Source organism: Aotus nancymaae, unplaced genomic scaffold, assembly GCF_030222135.1.
Source record: "Aotus nancymaae isolate 86718 unplaced genomic scaffold, 86718_ANA_hifiasm-v0.15.2.pri h1tg000079l, whole genome shotgun sequence".
NCBI classification, from domain to species: domain Eukaryota; kingdom Metazoa; phylum Chordata; class Mammalia; order Primates; family Aotidae; genus Aotus; species Aotus nancymaae.
The window spans coordinates 1,287,980-1,315,951 of record NW_026988494.1 but is presented as its reverse complement, the minus strand read 5'-3'; the positions used below and the strand labels follow the sequence as shown (position 1 = coordinate 1,315,951).

At 42.4% G+C, this 27,972-nt stretch overlaps 3 protein-coding genes across 6 annotated transcripts in view; all 3 read left to right on the top strand.

Moving 5' to 3' along the window:
* BAG4 (BAG cochaperone 4) overlaps positions 1 to 3,394 on the top strand; it is a 32,542-nt gene extending 29,148 nt beyond the window's left edge. The window contains exon 5 of the mRNA XM_064368815.1: positions 153 to 3,394. Coding sequence (XP_064224885.1) covers positions 153 to 638 — 486 coding nt within the window. The 3' untranslated portion in view covers positions 639 to 3,394. The remainder of the gene's footprint in view (positions 1 to 152) is intronic.
* A 6,364-nt stretch (positions 3,395 to 9,758) lies between these two features.
* LOC105713719 (heterogeneous nuclear ribonucleoprotein A1-like) lies at positions 9,759 to 12,471 on the top strand. The gene has a single exon (XM_021665317.2). The coding sequence runs from the start codon at positions 11,138 to 11,140 to the stop codon at positions 12,143 to 12,145; it is 1,008 nt and encodes a 335-aa protein (XP_021520992.2). The 5' UTR covers positions 9,759 to 11,137; the 3' UTR covers positions 12,146 to 12,471.
* A 9,625-nt stretch (positions 12,472 to 22,096) lies between these two features.
* The window catches only part of DDHD2 (DDHD domain containing 2), a 30,968-nt gene continuing 25,092 nt past the window's right edge, over positions 22,097 to 27,972 (top strand). For all 4 annotated transcript variants that reach the window (XM_012475979.2, XM_012475978.2, XM_012475976.2 and 1 more), the window contains exons 1-5: positions 22,097 to 22,173; positions 23,269 to 23,496; positions 24,664 to 24,854; positions 26,302 to 26,391; positions 26,852 to 26,972. In XM_012475979.2, the coding sequence (XP_012331402.1) occupies positions 23,277 to 23,496; positions 24,664 to 24,854; positions 26,302 to 26,391; positions 26,852 to 26,972 (622 nt within the window). In that variant the 5' untranslated portion in view covers positions 22,097 to 22,173; positions 23,269 to 23,276. The remainder of the gene's footprint in view (positions 22,174 to 23,268; positions 23,497 to 24,663; positions 24,855 to 26,301; positions 26,392 to 26,851; positions 26,973 to 27,972) is intronic.

The window sequence follows — 27,972 nt, the reverse complement described above, 5'->3', positions numbered from 1 at the left end:
TTTTTGCAAATGATTAAGGAGAGAGGTCCAGTTTTATTGGTAGGGAATCTTTTCATGTACCTTTCTGGTCAAGTGAAAGATGTGGGCTAACAAATTTGATGTTGATGGATTCCCATTGAGACAGCTTTTTTCCTCTTTTTGCTCTCTCCAAGGAGTCTTCATATCCCTATAGCCAATCAGATCAAAGCATGAACCGGCACAACTTTCCTTGCAGTGTTCATCAGTACGAATCCTCGGGGACAGTGAACAATGATGATTCAGATCTTTTGGATTCCCAGGTCCAGTATAGTGCTGAGCCTCAGCTGTATGGCAACGCCACCAGTGACCATCCCAACAATCAAGATCAGAGTAGCAGTCTTCCTGAAGAATGTGTACCTTCTGATGAAAGTACTCCTCCGAGTATTAAAAAAATCATACATGTGCTAGAGAAGGTCCAGTATCTTGAACAAGAAGTAGAAGAATTTGTAGGAAAAAAAACAGACAAAGCATACTGGCTTCTGGAAGAAATGCTAACCAAGGAACTTTTGGAACTGGATTCTGTTGAAACAGGGGGCCAGGACTCTGTACGGCAGGCCAGAAAAGAGGCTGTTTGTAAGATCCAGGCCATACTGGAAAAATTAGAAAAGAAAGGATTATGAAATGATTTAGAACAAAGTGGAAGCCTGTTACTAACTTGACCAAAGAACACTTGATTTGGTTAATCACCCTCTTTTTGAAATGCCTGTTGATGACAAGAAGCAATACATTCCAACTTTCCTTTGATTTAAACTTGAAAAACTGGCAAAGGAATGGAAGAATATTTTAGTCATGAGTTATTTTCAGTTTTCAGACGAATGAATGTAATAGGAAACTATGGAGTTATCAATATTGCCAAGTAGACTCACTCCTTAAGAAATTTATGGATATCTGCGAGCTGCTTCTTAACAGCAGGAGGGAAACACACTTTAAGTAACAGGCTTATCAGAAACCTACCAGATGAAACTGGATATAATCTGAGACAAACAGGATCTGTTTTTTTAAACATCTGGATATCTTGTCACATTTTTGTACATTGTGACTGCTTTCAACATACACTTCATGTGTAAATTATAGCTTAGACTTTAGCCTTCTTGGACTTCGTTTTGTTTTGTTATTTGCAGTTCAAAAATATAGTATTATTCTCTACTTCTTGGTACATTTTATAGTAATATGTTTAATATAATTATTCAAGAGACTATATTGACAGCCAGTATGGCAGTTCTGAAAGAATTTTTATCTTTTCACCACTTGAATATACTGTAATGTGTAGTGAGTAATTTGTTTCCCTTTTTGTATAGATCGTTAGGTTAGAGTTTTTTACCACTTCTACTGTTCATGGTAGTAGTGGAAGGTAAATTTGGAAATGGCATTGACATAAAATGAAAATGTTTATGGACATTTTTCTTTTTTACTTTTTAATTGTATTTGGATAAAGATCCACTTAAAAATTACCTGTTTTTTTTTTTTTTCCCAAAGTGTAATTATGTTTTCACTATTGCTGCTTCTATAGAGGGCATTGTGATAGAGAGATACAGATGAAACATTAAATGCCACAGTGAGTAGAAATAATGACTATAAAAAGTAATAAATATTATTATTTGGTAATATAATTCTCCATTTAAAATATTAGTTTCACCTGTGAGCAGATTTCAGCTCAGTTTATAGTTTAAAAACAATGAGGGTAAAAGGGTATTCATGCTCAGGGAATGAATCAGCCATAGTTAGAATGGTAAATTATTATTTTCTTCATTTAAAGGTAGATTTTATGTTTATCTTTCTCTAAATTGCATAAAATAAAATTATAATAAAAAGACATTTATTACCATTATTAACAGTTATTTTAGAGCCAAATTTAAGAAAAGGATATTGAAAGGGTCTCTGTTGGCCTTGCTTGGGTAGCTCTATGCTATCATAGAAGAGACTTACGTAAATAACTTTTCATGTCTGAGGTGAGTACACAATATTGGTTCTTGGAAAAATAGCTGTTTCTTTATCAGATACCCAAGTTATAATTTTTTCCCCTAGATTGTCAGCCCTATGAGTAATACTAAACCTATTAGCTGTCTCCACTCATAAACCAAACCAAACCAATACAAACATAAGATGAGGAGAGGAAAGCAGTAAAAATACTGGCTGGATCTTATGGTTGGGATGAGTGATTTTATAAGATAATATGGTGATAATTTTATTCTAGGATTTTATTTTTGGCCTAATATAGGAATGTTTAAAAAAGGCTTTTCTATGAAAATTAGAAATTTATACTTGAGATTAGAAGTCTAGAAGGGGGAGGACCTTAAAGCTAAGTTACCAATAAGACAATGAATAATCAGAAGAGAACACTACTCCTTTACTGACTGAGTGCCCAAGATGCCAATTTCCATGAAGTCTTGATTTATATATATGTACACATGTTATGCACATATATACATATATGTGTTTGTTTTTTAACAGTTATTTTTTAAGTTTTTGAGATGATTTTAGACTTCTACAGAAGAGTTGTAAAAATAGTAGAGTTCTTGTATACTCTGCACCCACCTTTCCCTTATGTTAACATCTTATGTAACAATAGAACACTTGTCAAAATTAAGAAATTAACCTTAATACTATTAACTAAAGTAGAAAGTTTAAAAAGTAGAGATTTTAGTCTTTTCACTAATGTCCTTTTACTGTTCCAAGACCCAGCCTTGCATTTAGCTGTCATATCTATGTCGTGTCCTCCAGTCTATAACAATGTATCATAATGGGATACCTGATGTCGTAATGTATTTCCAGTGTTGTTAACCTTGATCACTCTGCTAAGGTGGTGTCTGCTAGGATTCGCTATTGTAAACTTACTGTGTTTTCCTTGTAATTATTGAATATTTGCTGAAGATACCCTGAGACTATGCAAATGTCCTGTTTCTGCTTAAACTTTTGCTCATTTTACTACCCATTGGCAGATCTTGCTTGTGGCAATTACTACTGTGGTGTTCTAATGGTGATTTTCTATTTCTCTCAGTCCTTCTACATTTATTAATTGGAATTCTTCTGTAAGGAAGAGTTGTCACTTCTGGATTTATATTTTTAATTAAAATAAGATATTCAGGATAAGTATAGATTTAGAACTTAAAGATGTTAAATCGTGTTAAAATTATTCCAAATACCAATATCAAAGAAAACTAAGTTGGTAATCTATCTCAGAAGATATGATGAACTTAAGAAGGAAAATAGTATTTATGGTTTGTAGAATTGGTTCAACTTTTGACTTAATATTGACTTTGGACTGAATTCAAAGTTTTCTTGACATTTCACATCTGGACTTTTTAAAGTGTCTACATTTATATTACTTTGGGGATCATTTTGTCAAAGTCTTGAATAAAGTTACCCAGTCCTGGCATGATAAACACAACTATGATTTCTTTATAATAACCCTCTATTGTTCGAAGTATGAATGCCAATGTAACTGTTTAAACAAATAAGCCCTAATGAAGTATATGGGGGTTGGATTATATGTGTCTCCACATGTTGGTGCAGAATTCTTTTAAATGCTTTTAAAAATGGAGTTTTGAAAACAGTTCTTTAGTTGGTTAATGTAAATAATACCATTAAAGGTAGACAGTTTTTAAAAAAAGTTGAAGAATGTAGATTAAAGGCCGGGCGCAGTGGCTCACACCTATAATCCCAGCACTTTAGGAGGCTGCAGATCACAAGGTCAGGAAATCGAGACCATCCTGGCCAACTTGGTGAAACCCTGTCTCTACTAAAAATACAAAAATTAGCAGGGCGTGGTGGCATGTGCCTGTAGTCCCAGCTACTCGGGAGGCTGAGGCAGGAGAATTGCTGGAACCTGGGAGGCAGAGGTTGCAGTGAGCCGAGATCATGCCACTGCACTCCAGCCTGGCTCCTGGCAACAGAGCAAGACTGTCTCAAAAAAAAAAAGAATGTAGATTAAATGGGTATTAAATAAAAAGTTTTTTGAGGATGGATAGTTGATGGAGCTTTTCTTTTACAACTTTACTTTTACTTTAAAAAAAAGTTAGGAGTTTACCTCAATTCATAGAAGTTAGGAGTTTAAAAAGTCAGTTCTATGAAAGCAGCGTTCACCTGATCCCACTCCCATTTTTCCTTCTCTAAAGGTAACCACTTTCAATTGAGTTTTTCTTTTGTTAATCAAAAAATTTTGTTTTTAGAGACAGGTCTTGCTGGGCTCTAAATTCCTGGGCTCAGATGATCCTCCCGCCTTAGCCTCCTGAGTAGCTGGGACTACAGGCATGACCACCTCAATCAGCTTGAATTGAGTTTTTAAAAAATGTATTTCTATATTATTTTGGAGACAGGGTTTTACACTGTAGCCCAGGCTAGAATGCAATGGTGTGATCCTGACTCGCTTCAGCCTCAGTGTCCCAGGCTCAACTGATCGCACCTTATCCTGCTGAGTAGCTGAACTACAGCCACGCACCACCACACCCAGCTAATTTTTCTATTTTTTATAGAGATGAAGTTTCGCCCTCTTGCCCAGGCTGGTCTTGAACTCCTGGGTTCAAGCGGTCCTCCCATCTCAGCCTCTCAAAGCACTGGGATTCCAGGCGTAAGCCACCATGCCTGGCTTTGTATTCTTTGAAGTATGGTTTTATTGCCCTGGAAACCCAAAATTATTTTTATTATTTTATTATTATTTTTTGAGACACAGTACTGCTGTATCACCCAGGCTGGAATGTAGTGGTGCAATCTTGGCTCACTGCAACCTCCACCTCCTGGGTTCAAGCAATTCTTGTGCTTCAGCTTCGTTTTTAGTTGGGATTACAGGCATGTGACATCGTGTCCAGCTAAATTGTGTATTTTTAGTAGAGACAGGGTTTTGTCATATTGGTTGGGCTGGCTTGAATTCCTGGCTTCAAATGATCCTCCCACTTCAGCCTCCCAAAGTTCTGGCATTACAGGTACCAAAATTATCTTTAGAAAATGTTTCTTGACTGTTCTGTTTAATTACTTTTTTATAATCTTTCTTGGAGCAGATTTTAAGTATATTTTAAGGTATTTTAACTCTGAAATTGGGAAGAGGAGGCTATCTGCATGAATTTCACTCGTGTGAAAACAGGAAAGTTTTACACTCTGGCTTTTCTCATGGGGAGTAGTGACCACATTTGTCATGATGAAGTAGGAGATAGAGATGGAACAGCTGAGAGAGTATTTAGGTGCTTCTGGGATCATGACACATTTTCTCTCAGCCAATCCTTAAATGTCCTTTTATTTTGCTAAGGCCAAGAGTAGAATTGACAGATGAAATACAGAATTCCCAGTTAAATTTGAATTTCAGACAATCATTTTTAGTATCAATATGACCCAAGCAATGTTTGGAAAATACTTATACTAAAAGATGATTTGTTGTTTATGTGAAATTCAAATTTAACTAGGAGTACTGTTTTTTTGTTTGTTTGAGACAGAATCTCGCTCTGTGACCCAGGCTATAGTGCAGTGGCATGATCTCAATTCACTGCAAGCTCCACCTCCCAGGCTCAGGCAATCCTCCCTCCTCAACCGCTTAAGTGACTGGGATTACAGGTGCACACCACCACGTCTGGCTAATTTTTGTACTTTTTTGTAGAGACAGGTTTTGCCATTTTGCCCTGGCTGCTCTCGAATTCCTGAACTCAAGGAATTCACTCACCTCAGCCTCCCAAAGTGCTGGAATTACAGGTGTGAGCCACTGCACCTCGCTGTATTTTTTAAATTATAGTTTTTATTTTGAGGTACTTGTAGATTTACATGCACTCTAACAAAATAATACGGAGGCCAGGTACAGTGACTTACATGTGTGAGCAACAGTGAGACCCCATCTGTACAAAAAAATTTAAAAATTAGCTAGGCGTTACATGGCATGTCCCTGTAGTCCCAGCTACTCAGGAGACTGGCAGGAGGATCACTTAAGCCCAGGAGTGCAAGGTTACAGTGAGTCATGATGGTGACACTGCCTTCCAGCCTGGGCAACTGTCTCTTAAAAAATAGTACTACAGAGATTTCATGTACCCTTTACCCAATTTCCTTCGGTGGGTAAAATGTAAAACTTTACTGCAAACTTACAACCAGGATACTGAAATTAATATAATGAAGATACTGAACAGTTCCATCACTGCCGTTTATCCCTCCTGTTGACCTTGTTATAACTACGTGATTCTCCTCTCCCCCCACACTAAAACCCTGGCAACTACTAATCTGTTCTTCATTTCTAAATTTTGTCATTATAAGAATGTTACGAGAGAGATCCAAGATGGCTGATCACTAGCAGCTCGGGCTCGTAGTTCCCAGTGAAAGCACAGAGAACGAGAGGACACCACACTTTCAGATGAATATTTGTTGCTCACGGACTAAGAGATTCCCAGCGGAGGAGCCCCACGGGTCACCAAGGCGACTCTTGTGGCCGGCGCAGCGGTTTTGCTGGCGCCTCAGCGCGGCAGTTCTTGGTGCAGAGTCCGGAGATTCCCGGGCAGAAAAGCACCATCAATCTTAACACCACTGTTTTGGCCGGCGCAGTGGATTGCTCAGATTTCGGTGCTGGGAATCAACAAGTTGGACATCCGCTCAGAGACCTAGTTAGAAAGTCGGTAATTACAAAGACGACAGAGGGATAAATATATAATGAAGGGAAGAAACCAGCCTAAAAAGGCAGAGAATACTCAAAATCAGAATGCCCCTCCCTCTACAGGGGATCACAATTCCTCATCAGTAACAGAACAAGGTTTAATGGAGAACGAGTGTGTTCCAATAACAGAAGCAGGTTTCAAAATGTGGGTGATAAGAAACTTCTGTGAATTAAAAGAACTTGTTCTAACCCAATGCAAAGAAACTAAGAACATTGAAAAAAGGTTTGACAAAATGTTAACGAGAATAAACAATTTAGAGAGGAATATAAGTGAATTGATGGAGCTGAAAAACACAACACGAGAACTTCGCGAAGTATGCACAAGTTTAAACAGTCAAATTGATCAAGCAGAAGAAAGGATATCAGAAGTCGAGGACCAGCTCAGTGAAATGAAACGAAAAGACAAGATTGGAGAAAAAAGGATAAAAAGGAATGAGCAAAGTCACCAGGAAATATGGGACTATGTGAAAAGATCTAATTTACGTTTGATAGGTGTACCTGAATGTGACAAAGAGAATGAATCCAAGTTGGAAAATACTCTTCAGGATATCATTCAGGAAAACTTTCCTAACCTGGCAAGGCAGGGTAATATTCAACTCCAGGTAATACAGAGAACACCACAAAGATATTCTTCAAGAAGACCAACCCCAAGGCACATAATCGCCAGATTTATTAGGGTTGAAATGAAGGAGAAAATACTAAGGGCAGCCAGAGAGAAAGGTCATGTTACCCATAAAGGGAAACCTATCAGACTTACAGCAGATCTCTCAGCAGAAACCCTACAAGCCAGAAAAGAGTGGGGACCAATATTTAACATCCTTAAAGAAAAGAACTTTCAACCCAGAATTTCATATCCAGCCAAACTAAGCTTTATAAGCGAAGGAAACATTAAATCTTTTGCGAACAAACAAGTACTTAGAGACTTCACCACCACCAGGCCTGCTTTACAAGAGCTTCTGAAAGAAGCACTATACATATAAAGGAACAACCAATATCAGCCTTTCCAAAAATATATCAAAAAACAAAGAGCATTAACACAACGAAAAATTTACACTAACTAATGGGCAAAACAGCCAGCTAGCATCAAATGCCAGTATTAAACTTATATATATTCTAATTGGATAAAAAGCCAAAACCCATCAGTATGCTGCATCCAGACCCATCTCACATGCAATGATACACAAAGACTCAAAGAGAAGGAGGAAGATTTACCAACCAAACAGAGAGTAAAAATAAACAAATAAACAAAAAGCAGGAGATGCAATTCTCGCCTCTGATAAGATAGACTTTAAAGCAACAAAGATCAAAAGAGGCAAAGAAGGACATTACATAATGGCAAAAGGATCAATGTAACAAGAAGAGCTAACGATTCTATAGATCAACCAGACAGAAAATTAACAAGGACATGCAGGACTTGAACTCAGACCCGGAACAAGTAAACCTAATAAACATTTATAGAACTCTCCACTTCAAATACACAAAACACACATTACCACCTCACACCTATTCCAAAAGTGACTACATAATTGGAAGTAAATCACTCCTCAGTAATCGCATAGCATTTCATAGGTTTAAATGAAATATTGGTTGGCTGCTTGTTTGTTATTTTCTTCCCTTATTCCTTCCTGTCTACATCATTAAGTATAATTATTGGTATAAAAGAGGTTTTCAATACCCATTACTAAACTGCATTCTAGCCTGGGCAAGAAAGCAATACTCCCATTCTCTCTCTCTCTTTCTCTTCCTTTTTCTTCCTCTTCTTCATTCTTTTTTTCTTTCTTTCTTTCTAAAAAAAAAAAAAAAGGAATGAATTCTGTAGAGATTCATCCAAGTTGTTTTCTGTATAAATCTTTTCTTTTCTTTTTTTTTTTTTTTTTTTTGAGATAGAGTCTTGCTCTGTCATCCCAGCTGGAATGCCATGGTGTGATCTCAGCTCACTGCAGACTTGACCTCTTGGGCCCAAGCAGTCCTCCCACCACAGCCTCCGGAGTAGGCAGGACTACAGGCGTGCACCACCATTCCTGGCTAATTTTTAACTTTTTTTTGTAGGCTTGATGTCTCACTGTGTTGCCCAGGGTGGTCTTGAACTCCTGGGCTCAAGTGATGCTCCCACCTCATCTTCCCAAATAGCTGGGACTACAGGTGTGCACCACTACTACTGACTAATTTTTTTTACAGATTTGGTGGCCTCACTATGTTGCCCAGGCTGGTCTCGAACTCCTGGGCCCAAGGGATCCTCCCATCCTGGCCTCCCAATATACTGAGATTACAGGCATGAGCCACTGTATGCAGCCAATTGTTTTTTGATTATTGCTATGTAGTTACCTGTAGTACGGATGTGCTATAATTTAAGCATCCACCTGTTGAAGGACATGTGGGTTGTTTCCAGGTTTTGGCTATTGAATGAAGGTTCTGTGTACATTCTTGTACAGGTTTTTGTGTTCATATAAATTTTTATTTCTTGGCCAGTGACCAGTGGCTCACACTTGTAATCCCAGCACTTTGGGAGGCCAAGGTGGACGGATCACAAGATCAGGAGATCAAGACCATCCTGGCCAACATGGTGAAACCCCGTCTCTACTAAAAATACAAAATTAGCTGGGCATGGTGGCACATGCCTGTAATCTCCTGCTACTCAGGAGGCTGAGGTAGGAGAATCACTTGAGCCAGAGAGTCAGAGGTTGCAGTAAGCTGAGATTGCGCCACTGCACTCCAGCCTGGTGACAGAGTAAGACTCTGTCTCAAAAAAATGTTGGGAAAGTTTTCATTTTTTACAAAATGAAATAATGCCTAGGAGTGCAATTCTAGGTCATATTTTAGTTGCACATATCATCTTTTTTTTTTTTTTTTTAGACAGAGTCTCGCACTGTCACCTAGGCTATAGTGCAGTGGCATGATCTCGGCTCACTGCAATCTCTGCCTCCTGGGTTCAAGCAACTCTCCTGCCTCAGCCTCCCAAGTAGATGGGACTACAGGCGTGCGCCAACATGCTCAGCTAATTTTTTGTATTTTTAGTAGAGACGGGGTTTCACCATGTTGGCCAGGATGGTCTCGATCTCCCGACCTCGTTGATCCACCTGCCTTGGCCTCCCAAAGTGCTGGGATTACAGGAGTGAGCCACCACGCCCAGTCATACATATAATCTTTAAAGCAACTGCCAAATCTTTCTGTAGTAGCTAGACCATTTTACATTCTCACAGGCAAAATATGAGATTTGCTGTATCCTTGCCAGTATTTGGTATTGTCATTATTTTTTATTTTGTACATAATGATAGTTGTGTTTTGCTATGTCATTGTTTAACGTGCATTTCTCTAATGGTTAATGATTTTCAACGTCTTTTCATTTCCTGATTTGCCACTTTCCTCAAAGTGAAATATCTAAAAGAAATTATTCACATTGAGGGCAGGAGCTTTTCAGTTGTGGCTGTAAAGTAACAAAATGCATTTTCATGACTGGTTTATGAGCTTATAAAGACCACTGAGTTTGGGCTGGAAGATAACATCACTCTGGATGTCTCTAATGTTTCTTCTAATTCTAACATTCTTACTTTATCAGCAAGGGGTAGAGCTGAAATTACACCTTAAGTCTTCTTCTTTCCTGATTCAAATCATCTTGCCTCACAGCTGTAGCCTGCATATTCTTGATTAAAGTATAGATTCATTTTATTAATCAGAGTTCTCCAGAGAAACAGGACTAATAGTATAGATAGATGACAGGGGATTTATTAGGGAATTAGCTCATGTGATTATGGAGGCTGAGAAGTCCCAGGCCAGGCCATCTACAAGCTGGAGACCCTGAGATGCCAGTAGCGTGGCTCTATCCAAGTGTGAAAGCCTCAGAACCAGGGACGCCAATGGTGTAATTCTATCTGAGGCCAAAGGCCTGAGAACATGTGAGACTGCTGGTGCACGTCCTGGAGTCCAAAGCCTGGCAAGCCTGGAGTTCTAATGTCCAAGGTCAGAAGAATGTCTCAAGCTCCAGAAGAGAAAGAGAAGAAATTAAGAAATTGCCCTTTCTCTTTTTTTTTTTTGAGACGGAGTCTCACTCTTGTCCAGGCTAGAGTGCAGTGGCGTGATCTCGCCTCACTGCACCCTCCGCCTCCCAAGGTTCAAGCAATTCTCCTGCCTCAGCCTCCCGAGTAGCTGGGATTACAGACACGCGCCACCACGCCCAGCTGATTTTTGTATTTTTAGTAGAGACAGGGTTTCACCATGTTGGTCAGGCTGGTCTTGAACTCCTGACCTCATGCTCTGCCCACCTCAGCCTCCCAAAGTGCTGGGATTACAGGCATGAGCCACTGAGCCTGGCTCTTTTCTCTGTCTTCTCTGTTCTGAGACCCTAGCTGATGGGATGGTGCCTTCCCACATCGATCTTCTCCACTCAGTCCACAGACTCACATTCCAATCTCCTCCAGAAACATCCTCCCTTATGAACACACCCAGAAGTGATGTTTCACCAGGTATTCCTTAATCTGGTCAAGTTGACACCTAAAATTAAGCATGACAAGTTCATCTCTTATGAACTTGGCACCCATATGCATCTCCTTAAACCTATATTTAATCTCCCTTTCTGCCCATGGACGCCGCCAAAGCAGCATCGTTAAAGTCTCTCTTCTCCCTGCGATCATGTCTAAGTCAGAGTCTCCTAAAGAGCTGGAACAGCTGAGGAAGCTCTTCATTGGAGGGTTGAGCTTTGAAACAACCGATGAGAGCCTGAGGAGCCATTTTGAGCAATGGGGAACGCTCACAGACTGTGTGGTAATGAGAGATCCAAACACCAAGCGATCCAGGGGCTTTGGGTTCGTCACGTATGCAACTGTGGAGGAGGTGGGTGCAGCCATGAATGCAAGGCCACACAAAGTGGATGGAAGAGTTGTGGAACCAAAGACAGCTGTCTCAAGAGAAGATTCTCAAAGACCGGGTGCCCACCTAACTGTGAAAAAAATATTCGTTGGTAGCATTAAAGAAGACACTGAAGAACATCACCTAAGAGATTATTTTGAACAGTATGGAAAAATTGAAGTGATTGAAATCATGACTGACAGAGGCAGTGGCAAGAAAAGGGGCTTTGCCTTTGTAACCTTTGACGACCATGACTCTGTGGATAAGATTGTCATTCAGAAATACCATACTGTGAATGGCCACAACTGTGAAGTTAGGAAAGCCCTGTCAAAGCAAGAGATGGCTAGTGCTTCATCCAGCCAAAGAGGTCGAAGTGGTTCTGGAAACTTTGGTGGTGGTCGCGGAGGTGGTTTCAGTGGGAACGACAACTTTGGTCGTGGAGGAAACTTCAGTGGTCGTGGTGGCTTTGGTGGCAGCCATGGTGGTGGTGGATATGGTGGCAGTGGGGATGGCTATAATGGATTTGGTAATGATGGAGGCAATTTTGGAGGTGGTGGAAGCTACAATGATTTTGGCAGCTACAACAATCAGTCTTCAAATTTTGGACCCATGAAGGGAGGAAACTTTGGAGGCAGAAGCTCTGGCCCCTATGGTGGTGGCGGCTAATACTTTGCCAAACCACGAAACCAAGGTGGCTATGGCGGTTCCAGTAGCAGCAGTAGCTATGGCAGTGGCAGAAGATTTTAATTAGGAAACAAAGCTTAGCAGGAGAGGAGAGCCAGAGAAGTGGCAGGGAAGCTACAGGTTACAACAGATTTGTGAACTCAGCCAAGCACAGTGGTGGCAGGGCCTAGCTGCTACAAAGAAGACATGATTTAGACAAATACTCATGTGTATGGGCAAAAAACTCGAGGACTGTATTTGTGACTAATTGTATAACAGGTTATTTTAGTTTCTGTTCTGTGGAAAGTGTAAAGCATTCCAACAAAGGGTTTTAATGTAGATTTTTTCTTTTTCTTTTTCTTTTTTTTTTGCACCCATGCTGTTGATTGCTAAATGTAATAGTCTGATCATGACGCTGAATAAATGTCTTTTTAAAAAAAAAAAACAAAACCTATATTTAATCTCAAAATAAAGATAATAGCTAGGTATTATTTCTGCCTACCATGATGCAACTATCCTATGTACAATCAGAAATGCATTAATCCCATCCCTAGAAGAGGAGGTGAAGTTCTTGGGTGATGTTTACTCTTCTCCTGATATCCCATAACTTAAATACTATGATGTAAAATTAGCAATACTTAAATATTGATGTAAAGTCAATATACCTTATGTTGTATTATAAAGAAATAAGGAAGGAAAACATATTTGCTCAATATATGTGTGCAGGCTGGGTGCAGTGGCTCACGCCTGTACTCCCAGCACTTTGGGAGGCTGAGGTGGGAGGATCTCTTGTGCCCAGGAGGTCAAGGCTGCATTGAGCTGCGATCATGCCACTACACTGCAGCCTGGGTGACAGAGTGAGATTCTGTCTCAAAAAAAATAGTGTAGGCTGGTCCGAGTGCAGTGGTGTTTACAACTCATTGATCACTACCAGTTACAGATTTCTTTGTTCCTTCTCCACACCCACTGCTTCACTTGATTAGCCTAAAAAAAAAAAAAAGTGTATATGTGTGTGTGTGTGTGTGTGTATGTGTGTATAAATAAATATATACATGTGACTTTTTTTGAGACACGGTGATATGTTTTGGCTGAGTAATCACCCAAATCTTGAATTGTGGTTCCCATAATTTTTATGTGTTGTAAGAGGGACCCAGTGGGAGATAATTGAATCATGGGGGCAGTTACCCTTGTGATAGCAAGTTCTCACATCTGATGGTTTTGTATGGGGCTTTTACTCCTTTTGCTTGGCACTTCTTGCTGCTGCCATGTAAAGAAGGATGTATTTGCTTCCCCTTCTGCCACAATGGGAAGTTTTCTGAGGCCTCCCCAGCCATGCTGAACTGTGAGTCAATTAAACTGCTTTCCTTTGTAAAACCCAGTCTCCAGTATGTCTTTATGAGCAGTGTGAGAACAGGCTAATATACATGGTCTCAGTCTATCACCCAGACTGAATTGCAGTGGCATGATCTTGGTGGACTGCAACCTCTACCTTCCGGGTTCCAGAGATTCTCCTGCCTCAACCTCCCTACTAGCTTGGATTACAGGTGTGTGCCACCACACCAGGCTTCTTTTGTTTGTTTGTTTGTTTGTTTAGTAGAGACAGGGTTTTGCCATGTTGGCCAGGCTGGTCTTGAGCTCCTGGCCTCAAGTGATCTGATCAGCTTAGCCTCCCAAAGTGTTAGGATTACAGGCATGAGCCACCACACCCAGCCTATATGAGACTGTTTCTTAATGAAACACTCTTTGTTTCTGTAACATGGTTTTAGTTGGTATTTATAACTTCTACTATCCATTTGTAGAATAAGTCAGTTATAAATACCAGCTAAAACCCTTACTCTGTATTCCCTTTGCCTTCAGCAAGCACCTTAGCTGGTTGTTGTGGTTCTTACCTGGCAGGGTGACCCAAACCTTCATTCCTGAAGAGTCTGGGCCATTTGTAGTCTTGCCTAGATTGGGTTGTTGTAGTTTTCCACTGACCTTAGTTGCGGAGCATGGTAATACTGAGACATGCCCTAAGCCATCTCTTGTATTCCACACTTACTCTTCCTTACCTTCACTGGGGGTAGTAGGCCAATTTCTCTTTGGTAGTCTGGATCAGTCACCCCAGCCAACATAGTAATTCACTTCTTGGCCTTTTGACTCAGATGTATGAGAAGCCCAAAGTGGCTGGGTGTCAGTCTTAATTTCCAGTTCAGTGGAATCATAATCATGGCTCCTGGTGGCAGCATTTCTCCTTGTGGAACTAAGACCTTTAGGCCAGCAGAGCATAAAATCTTGGGAATAGGCAGCAAAAATTTTGCTAGTGGGTCACTAGGGATGATGGTGAGTGGTGCCACTCCCATTTCTGCCCCTTGATTCCTGGACACATGATTCCTGGCTATGAGAAAAACAGTTCCCTATGTTGGATGCTGATTCAGAGCACCTACAGGTTGTCCCAATCCTACCAAGTATTACCACCTAGCTGGTGCTGTAACTGTGATTTCAAAAGACCATTTCACCACTCTGTCAAGCCAGCTGCTTCAGGATGGTGGGGAACATGGCAAGACCAGTGAATTCCATGAGCATGAGCCCATTGCCACACTTCCTTGGCTGTGAAGTGAGTTCCTGGGTCAGAGCACTGCTCTATGGAATACGATGACAGTGGATAAACATTCTGTAAATCTAGGGATGATGGTTTTGGCAGAAGCATTATGGGCAGGGAAAGCAAATCCTATCCAGTGTCTATTCCAGTAAGAACAAACACTACTCCTTCGGTGATAAAAGCCGTCAGTGTTATCAGCCTGCCACCAGGTGGCTGGCTGATCACTCCAGGTAATGGTGCCACAATGGGGCTCAGCGCTGGTCTCTGCTACTGTCAGATTGAGCACTTGGAGGTAGCCATAGCCAGGTCAGCCTTGGTGAATGGGAGTCCATGTTGCTGAGTCATGCAAAACATTTATGCCTGCTGCCATGGCCAATTTCTTCATGAGCAATGACAGGGGTGACTGGGCAATGACAGGGGTGGCAGGGGCCAGAGGCTGACTAGTATCCACAGAATAGGTCATCCTTTCTACTTGGTTATTAAAGTCCTCTTCTGCTGAGGTCACCCTTTGGGGAGGATTCACATGGGACACAAATTTATCTTCACATCTTCTGCCCCCTCAGAGAGATCTCTTCTGGAAACACCCTCACAGACACATCACAGACACGCCCAGAAGTAATGTTTTACCAGCTCTCTAGGTATTCCTAAATCTAGTCAAGCCGACATCTAAAATTAACCATCACAATATGGACGCCTCTGATTAAACGTTCTAGTCAATCAGAATCTTGTTGGATTCTGAAAATCGGTTTTAATTTACTTTTCTGAATCTACATTTCAGATTGGTGTTGAACCTGAAAATCTACATTTTAAGAACCTATTTAGGGCTGGGCATGGTGGCTCATGCCTGTAATCCCAGCACTTTGGGAGGCCAAAGTGGGAGGACTGCTTGAGCCCAGGAGTTGGAGACCAGCCTGGGCAACATAGTAAGACCCTGTCTCTACAAATAATAAAAAAAAATTCGCTGGATATGGTGGTGGACACCTGTGGTCTGAGCTTCTTGGAAGGCTGAGGTGGCAAGATCATTTGAGCCTGGGAGGTCGAAGCTGCAGTGAGCAGTGAAAGCTTGAAAATAACTGTCAGAGCCCAAAGCCCTGGTCTTGTTATTTTATAATCAGCATCAGAGACAACTGTGAAGTTTTCTTCACTCTGGATACCTAGGTGTCCATCTGGGATTGAGGAGTTCTGCCTCCAAAAACAATGATTCCAGCTTTGGATATAAGATCCAGTTGTTTATGACCCCTACATTCTTGCTTTTGCTCTTTAGACAACTTACTGGCCATTAGCATTATTTTCTGCACTAGGAGCATGGGGTCAGCAAACTACTACCTGAGATCAAATTAAACCCCTGTCTGCTTTTGTAAATATGACTTTACTGGGACACAGCCACACTCCTCAGTTTACAGCTCCTCTCTGGTTGCTTTAGTGCTGCAACAGGAGAAGTGATTAGCTGTGACAGAGCCTTATGGCCTACAGAACCTAAAGAATTTATCTGGCCCTTTACAGAAAAAAGTTTGCTGCCTATTGCACTAGAACATTGAAAGGGAAAAAGTAGAGATTGTTTTACATTTTACCGTTAAGGCTTGTCTGGTAAAAGGCTGATATACAACCACAAACAATAGCCAGTAAAATTAAGTAGGTTTAAAAATTATTTTTATTTTTGAGACGGAGTCTCTCTCTGTTGCCAGGCTGGCATGATCTTGGCTCACTGCAACTTCTGCCTCCTGAGTTCAAGCAATTCTCCTGCCTCAGCCTCCCAAGTAGCTGGGACTACAGGCACGTGCCACCATGCCCAGCCAATTTTTGTATTTTTAGTAGAGACAGGGTTTCACCATGTTGGCCAGGATGGTCTTGATCTCTTGACCTCGTGATCTTGGCCTCCCAAAGTGCTAGGATTACAGGCGTGAGTCACCGTGCCCGGCCATATTTTTATTTTTATTTTTTTTATTATTTATTTATTTATTTATTTATTTATTTATTTTTTTTTTTTTGAGACGGAGTCTCGCTCTTGTTACCCAGTCTGGAGTGCAATGGCGTGATCTCGGCTCACCGCAACCTCCGCCTCCTGGGTTCAAGCAATTCTCCTGCCTCAGCCTCCTGAGTAGCTGGGATTACAGGCATGCGCCACCATGCCCAACTAATTTTTTGTATTTTTAGTAGAGACGGGGTTTCACCATGTTGACCAGGATAGTCTCGATCTCTTGACCTCGTGATCCACCCTCCTCGGCCTCCCAAAGTGCTGGGATTACAGGCGTGAGCCACCGCGCCCGGCCCAATTTATTTATTTTTTTTGAGACGTAGTTTCGCTCTTGTTACCCAGGCTGGAGTGCAATGGCGCAATCTCAGCTCACCACAACCTCTGCCTCCTGGGTTCAGGCAATTCTCCTGCCTCGGCCTCCTGAATAGCTGGGACTACAGGCGCATGCCACCACGCCCAGCTAATTTTTTGTATTTTTAGTAGAGACAGGGTTTCACCATGTTGACCAGGATGGTCTTGATCTCTTGACCTCATGATCCACCCGCCTCGGCCTCCCAAAGTGCTGGGATTACAGGCGTGAGCCACCGCACCCGGCCCCATATTTTTATTTTTAAGGGGAACAGTTAGATATTCTATTTGCCTGAAACTACCTATCTACGCAGACTATTGGGGAACCTAAAATTTATACTATGTGGATTCCAAATACTTGCATCCAGATCATGTGGGATAACTATTTAAAATGCAGATTCCTGCTGGGCACAGTGGCTCATGCCTGTAATCCCAGCATTTGAGGAGACTGAAGGGGGAGGATGACTTGAGTCCAGGAGTTCAAGACCAGACTGTACAATGTAGTGAGACCCTGTCTCTACAAAAAATTTAAAAATTAATGGCTGGATGTGGTGGCTCAGGCCTGTAATCCCAGCACTTTGGGAGGCCAAGGTGGGTGGATCATGAGGTCAGGAATTCGAGACCAGCCTGGCCAACACAGTGAAACCCTGTCTCTACTAAAAATAAAAAAATTAGCCAGGCATGGTGGTGGGTGCTTGTAGTCCCAACTATTTGGGAGGCTAATGCAGGAGAATCACTTGAACCTGGGAGGCAGAGGTTGCCCAGGCTGGAGTGCAGGGGCGCAATCTTGGCTCACTGGAACTTCTGCCTCCAAGCAATTCTGCCACAGCCTCCCAAGTAGCTGGGATTACACTTGCCCGCCACCACGCCCAACTAGTTTTTGTATTTTTAGTAGAGATGAGGTTTCGCCATGTTGGCCAGGCTGGTCTCAAACTGCTGACCTCAAGTGATCCGCCTGCCTTGGCCTCCCAAAGTGCTGGGATTACAGGTGTGAGCCACTGTGTCTGGCCTGAAACTATTTTCATAATAATACTAAGACATGATTTGCCTTTTTTTCTAGGTTGACATTGGACTATTCACGTTAAAGCAATGCTAAGAGTGCTAACATCCTAGCATGAATTAAAGCAGTAGAAATAAATTACACTGTCAGTCATTGTATTCTTGACTGCCATGCATTAATGATAATAGTGCCAGTTTTGCTTAAGAATAGCCTTCATATTTTTTCAGTAAAAATTATTACTTTTGTTAACTTTTTTTTTTTTTAAGAGATGGGGTCTCGCTATGTTGCCCAGGGTGGAGTGCAGTGACTATTCACAGGCGTGATCCCACTACTGATCAGCATGGGAGTTTTGACTTGCTCCGTTTCTGACCTGGGCTGGTTCACCCCTCCTTAAGCAACCTGGTGGTCCCCTGCTCCTGGTAGGTCACCATACTGATGCCAAACTTAGTGCGGACACCGATCAGCATAGCGCACTATAGCCCAGAACTCCTGGACTCAAGCGATCCTCCAGCCTCAGCCTCCCGAGTAGCTGTGACTACAGGCACGTGCCACAGCACCTGGCTTGTTAACTCTTAACTCATTAGTTCACATCGTTTTCATATTCTATGTGACAAACTGGTTAGTATGAATAAAACCTGTTGTTTTTCAGACAGGGTCTGGCTCTGCTGCCCAGCCTGGAGTACAGTGACGTTGATTATGACTCACTGCAACTTCCCCTTCCTGGGCTCAAGCTCTTCTCCCATCCTGAATAGTTGGGACTACAGGTCTGTACCACCATGCTCAGCTAATGTTTTTGTTTGTTTGTTTTTAGAGACGGGTGAGATGGGTGTCATCATATTGCTCAGACTGGTCTCAAACTTCTGGACTTGGCAATCTGCCCAACTCAGCTTCCCAAAGTGCTTGACTACAGGCATAAGCCACTGCGGCCCATAAAACCATTTTGTTAAATACCAAAAGTAAGATGGTGGTCTCTTGAAGAAAACAAACTTGAGTGATTATTTGAATTGGAAGCTGCAACAGATGCTCTTTTTTCATGCAACATCTTTTTTTTTTTTTTTTTTGAGACAGAGTCTCACTGTTGCCCAGGCTGGAGGGCAGTGGCGCGACCTCGGCTCACTGCAACCTCTGTCTCCTGGGTTCAAGTGATTCTCCTGCCTCAGCCTCCTGAGTAGCTGGGATTACAGGCAAGTGCCACCACGCTCGTCTAAATTTTGTATTTTTAGTAGAGACAGGGTTTCACCATGTTGGTCAGGCTGGTCTGGAACTTGTGATCCGCCTGCCTCGGCCTCCTAAAGTGCTGGAATTACAGACATGAGCCACTGCACTCGGCCATCATTTTTAGTAGAGACAGGGTTTCAACATGTTGGTCAGGCTGGTCTCGAACTCGTGATCCACCCACCTTGGCCTCCTAAAGTGCTGGGATTACAGACATGAGCCACTGCGCCCAGCCATCATTTTTATTTGAAAGTACAAGGGACAAACTATGGCTATTTGTATGTAAGTATCTGGCAGAACTTTACTTGAAAACAAAGGAGGCTTGTTACTTCAAGGAAGACAATTTATCCTTTGTTGCCAATGATACAATTTGATCTTTCATGAAAAAGAATACTGGAAAACTTGTACCTGCTACTCTGAGCTTAACAGCTTCCCAATATTAAAGATTTTTCTGATGAGATCAGTAATTAAAAAAAAAATTGTATAAGGCTGGGCGTGGTGGCTCACACCTGTAATCGAAGAGCATTGGGAGGCCAAGGCAGGCGGATCACGAGGTCAGGAGTTCAAGACCAGCCTGGTCAACATGGGGAAACCCCATCTCTACTAAAAATACAAAAAATCAGTTGGGCATGGTCGTGGGTGCCTGTAATCCCAGCTACTCGGGAAGCTGAGGCAGGAGAATCGCTTCAACCCGGGAGGTGGAGGTTGCAGTGAGCCGAGATTGTGCCGCTACACTCCAGTCTGGGTGACAGAGCAAGACTCTGTCTCAAAAAAAAAAAAAAGGTATAATAAAATATATTAACATTTGGAAGATCTGCATAGCTCAGTGAACTGATATTTTCCCAAATGACCAATATAAGTCACACATGGGTAAAAGATCCATTCAAAGTGCAAGATAGGCTGCTCTGCCTATGGCATAGCCATTCTTTTACTCTTTTACTTTCTTAATAAACTTGCTTTCACTTTACTCAAAACAACAACAATAAAGTGCAAGACAGACCAATGGATTTTAATGGTTTCAGAATATGAAAAGTTTACAATATTTTCAGACTACACATTGCAATCCACTTTTTTTGAGACAGCCCCCCAAATTGCCTCTATACCCCCAAAGCTGGTATAGAGGCTACAGCAGGATTTGAAGACAGAAAACCTAAATTCAAGTTCCAGTTCTGTCACTTACCTGACTGATTTTAGGCCAGTTATTTAGGTGCAGGGTCTGAAGCCACACTGTGTGGGCTCATGATTTGAGCTCCACCCCTTGGTAAATAGGCCTGCCTGGGCCTCCCAAAGTGCTGAGATTACAGGCGTTAGCCACCGCACCGGCCTTGCAGAAGCTATTTTACATGTAATAAATTTAAAGGGAAGGTATAAGTTAACTTGGGGATATTTGTGCGTGGCAGTTAAGTTGTAAAGAGAATAAATGTGTTATAAAAAATTTGTTTTCTTTCTGTTTCTGAAGAAAAAACTGAAACACCACGCCCGGCTAATTTTTATTTTTTAGTAGAGATAGGGTTTCACCATATTGGCCAGGCTGGTCTGGAACTCCTGACCTCGTGATCCGCCCGCCTTGACCTCCCAAAGTGCTGGGTTTACAGGCATGAGCCACCGCATCCCGCTCCTTTTTTTTTTTTTGAGATGAAGTCTCTCTCTGTCACCCAGGCTGGAGTGCAGTGGCCATGATCTTGGCTTACTGAAATCTCTGTCTTCCAGGTTCAAGCGATTCTCCTACCTCAGCCTGCTGAGTAGCTGGAATTACAGGCGCGCGCCACCACAACCGGCTAATTTTTGTATTTTTAGTAGAGATGGCGTTTCACCATGTTGTCCAGGCTCCTCTTGAACTCCTGGCCTCAAGTGATCCACCCACTCTGACCTCCCAAGGTGTTGGGATTACAGGCATGAGCCACTGCGCCCGGCCCCTTTCAACTTTTCACCTGTTATGTCTTCCTGTTTGGACAACAATACCTCGCCTCCCAACTTCCTGGCATCTTTTAAATCCTGTTAAGGTCGCCTCTACATGAAAAAAAGAAAAAAAAATTATTAATTTTGTTTGTTTAGAGACGAGTGTTGAAGTGTTACCCAGGCTGGAGTGCAGTGGTGCCACCGGGGCTCATGCAGCCTCCACCAACCTGCTCGAGCGATCCTCTGGTCTCCGCCTCCTAAGTAGCTCAGAGCAAGGCGCTGACACCACGCCTGGTACCTCTACATTTTTTAGGGATACCTTTTTGGTAACCTCTAAATCATAATAAATGCACGGAGGAGGGGCCAAAGCCTTTTTTCCTGGTAAACGCCGGTGACACCTGTTCCTCAGCACCCAGAAATGGAGGCCGGGAGCGGGGCGGCTGCTCCTAGGGCCGCGGCGTCCCCGCGCTGCCCCTGGCGCACTAGTAGGGTCTGCAGCGTATCCCGAGGATCAGGTCGACTTTCCCTCCCCATACGTGACCAGCTGCTTCCAAGCCCCTTCCGCCACGGGCACTCGAAACTGATCTCGAAGCCCCTTCCACCACGGACACTCAAAACCCTCCCTCGCCATTAGAACTCAGCCACCCCCTCTAAGTGAGGGCCTGCCGCCAGCCGTCCGGTACCGGACCTTCCTGCCCGCAGGAGGAGCCACGTCTCGCGCGACTCCCGTCCACCTCTCGCGACACTTGCCGCCAGTGCTCTGAGGCCCCGCGCACCGACCCGCGCTCGCGCGCCACGCTCCCGGCTCCCTTACCTTTTCGCCCGGCAGTCGGGCCCGCTACTCGCCCGCTGGGAGCGCCGTGGCGCCGGGTGTTCTGAACGAGCCCGGCGGGGCCGCAGGCTCCGCCCTGCTCCGCCGCGCCCCGCCCGGGCTTGGGTAAAGGCCGCGGCCGGGCCATGCCGTGCCCCCGTCAGCGAGGGCAGGAGGGGGTAAGGAGCGGCTGGGCCGCCAGGTGAGTCCGTGTCCGGCGGGCGGCTGGGCCGAGGGAGGCCCGGCCTGGTGCTGGCGCTGCGGGGCGGGGCGGGGGCACCCCGGCTCCCGGGAAGCCCCGAGCCCCGGGGAAACCCTGTGAACCCTGTGGTCTGCATTGGCGTCCCTGCTGTTGTCGCGGGGCTGCGGGCGGGCGACCTGAGCCGGAGCTCCGAGGACCCGGAGCGGGGTGCCAGGGCCTAGGGTCACGAGGGTCAGGGAGGCGTCAGGGTGCCTGAGGTACGTCTGTGGGGGAGGGTGGGTGGGTGGGAAAGGACAGTGGGACTGACCGCCGGCGTCTGCAGTCCCTCGGGCCCGCGTGAGATGCCCTCCTGACTCCCGCCCCACGGGGCAGCTTAGAAGTGTCGTGGTGCCTGCGGCGCTGGTCATTGCCAAGTGGAAGGGGTGTTGGAGATGCAGAAACAGCTGGTCACAGCCGCCTCCGCGGGAGGAGGCTTTTGAGGTCGCCTGTTACCTTTCACCTGAGACTCGGGCGATGCGAGTGGGCGTGTGCGCCGTGGCCCTGGGCGAGGTTTCGTCTTTTCGGAATTTGTACCACCGCCCATTAAGCGACTTCAAGCATCCGTCAAAAATAATTGGTTCCTAGGCGATGAGTTTTGTTTTCTGTATTATAAGATTTCATTAGTCGTATAATGATAGGGGCCTGGAGGCCAAAACCCAGGCGTTATTAGAACAGGTCGTGACCCAGCTGACTTCGTTGGAGTAAATTTTCTGCCTTTAACTACATTTAGATTGGAAATTGGGGTGAAATGTTTTTGTTGTCATCAAGTTTCGAGCAGGGAGTCCTGTGATTCTGAGTTTGTTTTATAACTTACAGACTGAGTAAAACCATAGTTTTCCGAGAGAATTGGGATCTCTTGCAGTGGTTGATCTAATGAAAGCATTTTATTTAAAGCTCCCACCCATCCAGCTGTTAAATTATGTTATTTCTCTTTTAAATTATGTAGATTTTTGTTGCAGAAATGGCTCCATAAAATGATTAGTTTTGAGCGTGTGTATGTGTGTCAACAGTTACATAGTTAAGATCATTTTCCTGATAGTTTTCTTTTGTCTTTAGAGAGCGAAATGTCATCCGTGCAAACACAACAGGAGCAGTTGTCCCAGTCAGATCCATCCCCATCACCAAACTCATGTAGTTCCTTTGAGCTAATAGACATGGATGCTGGCAGCTTGTATGAACCAGTTACTCCCCATTGGTTTTATTGTAAGATAATAGATTCTAAGGAGACATGGATTCCTTTCAACTCTGAGGATTCACAGCAGCTAGAAGAGGCATATAGCTCTGGTAGGTGAAAATTATGACTTGGAACAGACAAAGACTTTTCTCTCTTCAAACTAATATAATGGTCCTTACAGTGAGTACTGTGAAAACTAAATTTTAGATTTTTCTAGTTAAATAATTTCTTACAGCATTTTATATAGAACTTCTGTACTAGTACCTAGCCAATCAATAATATTCAGTAATTCGGTCTGTATTTTGAAAACAGTATCTACTATTATTTCTGCATAGTTACCCAATAATTTCTTTTTCTTAAGAGGTGGCCGTCTAATTATATTGTCCAGGCTGGTCTTGAACTCCTAGGCGCAAGCAGTCCTTCTGCCTGGGTCTCCCAAAGTGCTGGGATTGCAAGCGTGTTACACCCTGTTCCTGGCCTCCAAATAATAATATCTTTAATGTTCTAACTTATGTTTTACATTATTTTATTAAGAATGTGTGAGGCTGGGCACAGTTGCTCACGCCTGTAATCCCAGCACTTCGGGAAGCCAAGGCGGGCAGATAACTTGAGGTCAGGAGTTCTAGAACAACCTGGCCAACATGGTGAAACCCCTTCTCTACGCAAAATACAAAAATTAGCCAGGCGTGGTGGTATGTGCTGATAGTCTCAGCTGCTTGGGAGGCTGAGGCAGAAGAATCGCTTGAACTCAGGAGGTGGAGGTTGCTGTGAGCCAAGATTGTGCCACTGCACTCCAGCCTGGGTGACACAGTGAGACTTGTCTCAAAAGAAAAAAATAAAAAGAAGAATATGTATATTGTGGGCGGGGGGATCACAGTGCAGAGGAATGAACTCTCTAACTTGTCACTTTTATAAAACAAGAATAATTCTAGTTATTCTGAATCATCATGATGGTTATTAATTTACGTTATGATTCCTCAAGCAAAAAAATTCAGAAATTTCACATTATATCCTTTTTTTTTTTTAAGGGACACTGCTGTCTTTCCTCAGAAAAAGAAGTGTTTTTTTCATGTTTCATTAAAATCAGGAATGATTTCTATGGTTTGTAAAGTAGGTAGTGAAAAAGATAAGCATTAAATTTTATTGTGTTTGGTGTTTAGCCAAGTAGAAACTGTTCATTCATGTGTTTCATAACATTATTTCGAGTATAACTCAGAGTTGTATGTTAGATTTATTTTGAAATACGGACTTCTTTTCCTCTTTTCAATTCTTAATAGGAAAAGATTGTAATGGGAGAGTTGTTCCTACTGATGGAGGCAGATATGATGTTCATTTAGGGGAGAGGATGCGGTATGCTGTATACTGGGATGAACTAGCATCGGAAGTGAGACGATGTACATGGTTTTACAAGGGGGACAAAGACAATAAGTATGTTCCCTACTCGGAGAGCTTCAGCCAAGTTTTAGAGGTATTCATTTGACTCTTTTTTTACTCATCATTTTTTTCCTTCTCTTATTTAATAATCTTTTCTTTCTCTTGTGACTTATTTTGTGAAATTTCTAGAAAGCGTTTGGTTCTGTCTACATCACGTTATAAAATATAATAAAGCATTTCTGTTTACAAGCAAGTTTCAGAATAAAGTAGTCTTATTTTCAGATTTTGTTTTGTTTTGTTTTTTGAGACGGAGTCTTGCTCTCTTGCCCAGGCTGGAGTGCAGTGGCATGATCTTGGCGCACTGCAACCTCCACCTCCCGGATTCAAGTGATTCTCTTGCCTCAGCCTCCCAAGTAGCTGTGATTCTAGGTGCCTGCCACCACACCTGGCTAATTTGTTTTGTATTTTTATTAGAGATGGGGTTTCACCAGGTTGGCTAGGCTGGTCTCGAACTCTGGACCTCAAATGATCTGCCGACCTCTCCCTCCCAAAGTGCTGGGCTTACAGGCATGAGCCACCATGCCCGGGCTTTTTCAGATTTTAAAATACGACGGAAATGATTGTGGTGTTTTAAGGAGTTAAAAAAAAAGAATTCTGGCGGACACAGTGGCTCTCGCCTGTAATCCCAGCACTTTGGGAGGCCGAGGCAGGAGGATCACTTGAGCCCAGGAGTTTGAGAACACTGGGCAACAAAGCAAGACCCCACCACTACAAAAAAAAAAAATGTGCGCACATACACACACACAAGCACAAAATGGAAACTATATTATGCCTTTTATTTAAGTTAATATTTTTCCCTAATGTCTGTTGTTAATATTTAAACTGTGGTCACAAGATTGATCTTTTTTAGCTTTTATTTTTCTTGCTCTGAAAACTGAAATTTTTCTTTTAAATTAGAGTAGAACATTAATATTTGCTTTTTTTTTTTTTTTTTTTTTTTTAAGACAGAGTCTTACTCTGTTGCCCAGGCTGGAGTCTAGTGGTGTGATCTCTGCTCACTGTAACCTCTGCCTCCTGGGTTCAAGCACTTTTCCTGCCTCACCCCCAAGTGCTGGGATTACAGGGGCACCCCACCACACTGGCTAATTTTTGTATTTTTAGTAGAGATGGGGTTTCACCATGTTGGCCAGGCTGGTCTCAAATGCCTGACCTCAGGTGATCATCCTGCCTTGACCTCCCAAAGTGATGGGATTACAGGCATGAGCAACCACGCCCAATCTAGAACATTAATATTAACAAATATATTAAAATAGGAACAGTAATTATCTAGTGTAAATGATGGAATTAGGAGTGGTTTTTTTTTCCCCTTTGTTCTGGTGCTACTCTCAGTTGTAAGTTCAAAAGAATTTAAAAATAAACTTGATAAATTGGAGTAGGATATTCTTATTGAAACTTGTTAATAAAGTAGTAGTCTTGTGAATAAGTTCGGTTTTAATAGGAAGGTTGTTAGAGAACTCTAATGAAATGTGTTTTCTTTTAAGGAAACTTACATGCTTGCTGTAACTTTGGATGAATGGAAAAAGAAACTGGAATCTCCCAACAGAGAAATTATTATTTTACACAATCCAAAGGTAAAACAAAGCATTTCTTTTGTTGGGATGAAAAGTTAATTGCACTGTTAGGGAGAACTAAATTGGTTTATTTTGCTAAGCACTCTATGTCAGATAATGTTTGTCAAATTTTATATTGAATTCACAGTTATGAAACTTAAAAACTTGTAACCACTACTGTTACTTACCCAACTCAGCTTATACAAAATAATTTTCTTAGGGAAATTATGCCACTGTAGAATAAGAAAATCACTGACATATTATGTGAGCATGTCTTCTATGTAGAAGGGTATTATTGACAGATCTGTTAGCCTAACATATTTTCACGATTAGAATTTCAAGCTGCATGAGTTGTATATCAAAACTCCAGTTCAGATTTGACTGTATGGTTTGAAAGACATTATTCTACACTTAAAAATGCATTGTGTAGAGATGACTGTATTGTAGAATATCTTTATTGCTTTGATCTGTTCTGTTTAAGCTTATGGTGCATTACCAGCCAGTTGCAGGGTCTGATGAATGGGGTTCAACGCCCACAGAGCAGGGTCGACCAAGAACTGTGAAGAGAGGAGTTGAGAACATCTCTGTTGACATTCATTGTGGTAATGTTAATCGTTTATTTTTTCTTATCTTCTGATATATTTGTTTACTCCTTAAATTGTGATGTTTTCCTGTGGATTTGGATTACCTCAAGGCTTAAAAATAATCTTTAATCATATGGGTTTATTCCAAGTTGAGATTAGCATCACTTCATTTACTAAGAATCATAATAGATGTAAAAATCTCTTTCAAAGCTGCTAAGTACATATTAGGATGGGTAAAATTTGGCAATACTACCCAGGAAGTCACTAAGTACAGATTAACTGATTTAGTCCTAATTCCAAGAAGTGTGATTCCACTTACTTGACTAGAAATTTATTTCTGGTAACTCCTTGTCCCTGAAGATTTTCAGCTAAGGAAAACTATTTTTCAGTAGGACCTGATTGTCCACTGCCATCTAGGTGGGATCATTTATGGTTTTATAATATAGTTAATAGAATTATAAAATTCCTTTTTTTTTTTTTTTTTTTTTTTTTGCAGAGATGACTTGTCTCTTAGACAAAATCGTAGCTTTACTGTAATTTAAAAAGATGAGTTTAGGCCGGTCGAGGTGACTTGTGCCTGTAATCCTAGCACTTTGGGAGGCTGAGGTGGGTGGATCACGAGGTCAAGAGATCAAGACCATCCTGGCCAACATGGTGAAACCCTGTCTCTACTAAAAATGTAAAAATCAGCTGGGCATGGTGGCATGTGCCTGTAGTCCCAGCTTCTCAGGAGGCTGGGGCAGGAGAATCACTTGAACCTGGGAGGCAGAGGTTGCAGTGAGTCGAGATTGCGCCACTTGCACTCCCACTCCAGCCTGGTGACCTGAGGACAGAGAGAGAGACTCTATATCAAAAAAAAAAAAGAGTTTAAAATTTCAGGCTTTAATGTTCTGCACATGTACCCCAGAACGTAAAGTACAATTAAAAAAAAATGTGTGTGTGTGTGTGTGTGTGTGTGTGTGTATATATGTATATATATATGTATGTATAAAAAATTTCGGGCTTTAAAAACATCAGA